This window comes from Macrobrachium nipponense, chromosome 6, assembly GCF_015104395.2.
Source record: "Macrobrachium nipponense isolate FS-2020 chromosome 6, ASM1510439v2, whole genome shotgun sequence".
In the NCBI taxonomy this organism is placed as follows: domain Eukaryota; kingdom Metazoa; phylum Arthropoda; class Malacostraca; order Decapoda; family Palaemonidae; genus Macrobrachium; species Macrobrachium nipponense.
The window spans coordinates 85,029,099-85,034,467 of NC_061108.1; the positions used below are offsets into that span (position 1 = coordinate 85,029,099).

The window sequence follows — 5,369 nt, forward strand, 5'->3', positions numbered from 1 at the left end:
TCCAATGGCGTTGATATTGATGCAGAAGGCAATTTTGTGAGATCAATTAAAAGTTTTAATGACATATAATACATATAGTAGATATATTATATATATATATTAATATATATATATATAGTATTACACAATATATAATATATATATATATTATATAACTATAATATATTATATTTATATATTTATATTATATATATATATATATATATTATATATTATTAATATAATATTTATTTAAAATAATATAAATATTATAACATAGTAACATTACTATTTATTTACTATATATATATATATATCACTATCATATAATATATATATTATATATATATATTATATATTATTATAATATATATATATATATATATATTATATTATATTATTATATATATATAATTATTCACACCTCTTCCAGGAAGTGTGAAAAACACGAAAGCGCTTGGTCAACACTCCCGATTATTTTACTCCTTCCATCCAACAGCCCTAGGGCGACCTATATATTATACTATATATATATATATATATTATATATATATATATATATATATTTTATATATAATATATATAATTATTATATATATTGTAATACTTATAATATATTATATATATTATTTATATTATATATATATATATATATAATATATATATGTGTGTGTGTGTGTGTGTGTGTGTATGTGTGTGTGTGTATGTGTGTGTGTGTGTATTAAAAGGTGAAAAGTTCGATGAAGGCGTTTCAGGTGGAAGAAAGACTGGTGAAAAGCTAGTTTGACTCCGGAGTGTCCGGCTGTAGGAGGAAAGTAAATGTTACCTAGTGCGCAGCAGCAGCTTAGTAGAAGCTGTAATGGAATGGAAGGGTTTTGCTATTAAGGAAATCGAAGAATTTTTGCCAGAATGAGGTGAGTAGTGTAGTTTGCAGTGGTTCAATGTGGTGTTAATCAACCATTTTCAGGTCTATTAAATGACTAATCTTGTGGAGGTATTCTGCACAGGAGTCAGTAATTGAAACATGGATGTAGTCATAATCGTTTTCCCTTTTGGAGGCACCCAGTTAACTGAGCGTATTCCTTTCTCATTTCTCCTATTCGGACTTGCAAATACGATGGATATTTTCAAGTGGTTCAGGACATCCAGAATCCATGAAACAATTCATTGTTATTTACATATAAAAAAAACATTTCATAACATCGACACACATTCCTACTAAATGATCGATCTTCAAGCATTATTAAAAAATTGTCTTTATAAGGAGGGGAATCTTTTTCTTATAAATTTTCAAACATTTAACTAGACGAGAATGATTTTTCAAATTTTGCACAATTGTTGACAAAAGGAAAAGCATGAAAACAACGTTTGAGAGTTTTCTGGTTAATTTATCATCAAAAATATGTGTGGGTCTATTATAATAATCATCTTTAATAAGAACAAATTCAAAAATCTTGTAAAAGTAGTATTAAAACTGTTGCTTCTATATCATTTCCTACTTAGTCCTGTTTTTTGTTTTACTAACTGATCTGACTGATATTAGGATTAAAGCACATACACCACTTTTCACCGAAAGTTTGCTACATTTCTAATTTCAATCAATTTCGTCTCTTCCAGGATATGAGGGTTTCATTGACGCAATTCTAATACTACTGGCAATCATTATTCCCATCTTGGCCTTCATTTGCTGTAGCTGGGAGAAGATACGTATTTGGTGGGAACATAGTGGTTACTTATCATGGAAAGGTACTTGTCCTTGCTGTGCTAATTGCATGAAAGCGTGCTGTTGCCCCGTTATGTCCAAAATTACCTACTGGTGTGTAACTGTTGGCCACAAAAAACAAACTGACATGAATAGAAAGGAAATCCAGCAGGTTGTAGACGATGTTGAAGCCTCAACTGTATGTCAGGTTATGGTTGATATGGGAGAACAGTCTATGACAAACTCTTGGGGTGTTGCTGACGATCGATTATTCACAGAGGTTGTGAAAATTACTCCCAAAAATTCTCCAGATTTAAGCAGAAAGATTGTCATGAAGTCGAACTCACCTGTGCGCCACCACAAGTCTGTTGACGGTATCGATCGAGCGCCACCTTATCAGCATCAATCAGTATCAGTTGATTCGGGATGTGTTTCTGATGATGATGTCAACATTAATCAACCTATCACGTCACAGATGTCTATGACAAGTCTCATCGGCGTCCTCTCTCGATTTAGTAATAAGTCTGTGAAATCTCAATCCTGTAAAGACCTAAACCAGCGACCAAAAGCCTTTGGAAGCCAAAAGTCTATTCCTCTCAGCAGATTTGTCGTTGATCCTTTAGCTGGAAATCGACAATTGAAACAAAAGACTCCTCCACCCGATGACTTACGCAGTTCTTTTAGCAGGTCCATATCCACTGATGCAACATCTTCAATGCTGATTCAACGCCAAGGGCCAATGCAACCTTTATCGGCAGCTCTGAAACCTCACAAGAGTGATGACAATATTCATGATCTTTCAGACACTCCAAAGAAAAACAGATGGAGCCTCTTTGGGAAAACCTCAAACACAGACGGACCTACACAGACAAAACAAAAAAGCCCCGATACCGCCGAAGAAATGGAAAGGCAGCCGATGATACCCTCACAGCTAGTTCCTGGATCTACGAGTGCAAGTCGAGTGACGAGGTCGGCACCCCCGCCTCCCCCACCACCACCCAGTTCGGCCAAAAAAGCAAAACTACCCAAGTCATTTCTAAAACCTAAAAATGAAGTAATGGAGTCAGACAGCAAATTAAAAACGAACGGACACCCACTGAACCAAGAAATGCCTTCTGCTGTTAAGGAAACAACAGCCACTCCAACAGCCAAGAGACCGATTATGCCCCCAAAATTGCGTCCTGGTCCCTCGCCCATAGGCCAGGATGATAACGGGACGAAAAACCCAGGAACACACTCTTCCATGGGAGGTCCAGTGCTACTACCTAAAAGGAAACCTCAAATAAATCTGGAAAAGTTGTCAGATGGTAGTAAAGGCCCAAATGTCAAGGACTTAGCTATAAAATTAGGGAATGAATAGAACCAGAAATCAGAGAAGCCAATATATGTTTCATAATTTTGTTGTACAAAACCGGAGTTTGATGCAACCCTCACTCTTAAATGGTCTTGAGTGTCGAACATTTCTTCATATTATGCTGAAAGAGCCAAATATTAAAGGATGAACTCCAGTCTCAATATAATGGACGTGGCTCAATTAACTTCTGTTGGGTCAGTTCAGTGAAATTGCATCCCTCGGTCTCATGTCTTCTTATTTTCAACAGAAACATATTCTCTTCTGGTCTTGTGCAGGCCTGAAATCTGCCTCTGTCCTTTCGGCCGAGGAAATATATTATTGTTATTATTACTGTTATTTATGAATATTCTTTAGACTTATTTTCTTCCTTGAAGATGTATATATTCTTAAGTATCTACCCAAGCATAATCATACCACATAGAACATTCCCTAGGGGCTCATAAAGTCAGGTATTTACTTTGATAGTATGGGAGTTTTTGCCAACCACCTAAAACAAAATAATGTGCTGCGTCGTAAAATTACTAATTCGGTAAAAGAAAAAAAGGAATAATATTAAAAGAAAACTACAAGGAGGGAATAAAGCAAGATCAGAGACGGAGTGTAATCTAAACACATCAGCACAAATTGTTTTACAATGTCGTACTCAGATGTTATTCAAATAATTTTTTTTTCTCTCTCTTTTAAAATTACCGCTAGGCCGGCACAACTCCCCCGCATCATTTTCGAATTTCCGTAAATATTAAATGCTTTCATACCTACATTACGCTAATCATGTCTATAAAATATATTTCTATTGGATCTGTAAACGAGAATGAATCAAAGGGTCAACGCTGAATGAGGCCTAGCCTACTTTTGCAGTCTTTATAGTTGAATGTGATACCAGGGGACTGTTCACTTTACTGCCATTACTTAGTTACTGAAAAAATATTACAGCATGTAAGCATAAGTATATGTTTGTTGTAACCCGTAAACAAGTAGTCTCTAGGCTACTTAATTTGCGTTTAATTCTAATATTTTTTATGTGGAAGAGTATGCGAGCGTGTATTAGAGAGGAGAGAGAGAGAGAGAGAGAGAGAGAGAGAGAGAGAGTAATAAACTAAACTTACCTGAAAATAAGGACTATATTTTCAGTAGAGGACAAAGACTTTTCCCCATAGTCCTCAAAGTACTATACATATATCTCTTTTCTTCTCTTATGTTCCACATTCTCTCTCTCTCTGTCTCTCTCTGTCTCTCTCTCTCTCTTTCTGTTCCGTAAGAATTATGCCTCTGTTTTGAAACTTTGCATTTGTCCCGGAGAAGCCGAACACCAACGGCGCCAAAGCTGCCCCCCCCCCCCCCTTTCCTGCCCCACTCCGGATCTATACATCCGCCTGACTCTTCCCGTTAATTTCGACGATTGAGTGAGACATCTACTCCCATTCCTTAGTGGATCGTATTATTTCTCTTACTGGTAACTCTTTTTTTAGTTTTCGGTTAAAGAACGCTCTCTTTTTTCCTGTCCACCCTCAGATCTTAAAAACTACTGAGCCAACAGGGCTACAAACTGGTTTGTTGATTATTCTCCCTCTAATCATCAAACAAGCCAAATTGCAGCCCCCTGGCCTCAGTAGTTTTTTCTTTTTTTTATTTCACTCAAGGTTAAAGTTAGGTATGATCGCACGTCTGGCAACAACACAGGCCACCACCGGTCGTGGCTGAAAGTTTCATTGGCAGCGGCTGAGAGTTTCATACAGCATTATACGCTATGAAGAAAACTAGATTGCGCCGAAGAAATTACGCATTTTTTACTTACACACACATATATGTGTGTGTATATTATATATATATATATATATATATATATATATATATATATATATATATATGTATGTATGTATATGTAGGTATAAGGAGCCTGAAAACGAAGATCCAGGAAGAGACTTGAAAAAGGTATGAATGTCCACATCGAATATTCTGGTAAGATTCACGATAGATTGTCTAAGCTAAAGTCTGGACTACATTTACTCAAGGTCGTCGTTCTGAGAGAAGGCTTCAATTCTTTGCAAGCACTTGATAGCACAAGGCTCTCGACAGCCTTGATTTATAGGTGCCTGATTGCTAGTCGGCTTGATCTCTCTCTCTCTCTCTCTCTCTCTCTCTCTCTCTCTCTCTCTCTCTCTCTCTCTCACCTGAGTAATAGGTTGAGGTGGACGGAGTTTGCTTATATCATTAATATTCTATTTGCATACTGTGATTATTTGTGAATAGTGTTATTAACTTTGCTATATTTGTTCGCATACTGTAATCTATTAACTATCTCGTTTGGTAAACAATATTACTTTCTCAAGACAT

General features: G+C 35.9%; 1 protein-coding gene across 1 annotated transcript in view; it reads left to right on the plus strand.

Moving 5' to 3' along the window:
- The window catches only part of LOC135216433 (disintegrin and metalloproteinase domain-containing protein 12-like), a 34,288-nt gene extending 29,440 nt beyond the window's left edge, over window positions 1–4,848 (plus strand). Inside the window, exon 17 of the mRNA XM_064251796.1 lies at window positions 1,597–4,848. Coding sequence (XP_064107866.1) covers window positions 1,597–3,041 — 1,445 coding nt within the window. The 3' untranslated portion in view covers window positions 3,042–4,848. The remainder of the gene's footprint in view (window positions 1–1,596) is intronic.
- Window positions 4,849–5,369: the final 521 nt, after the last annotated feature.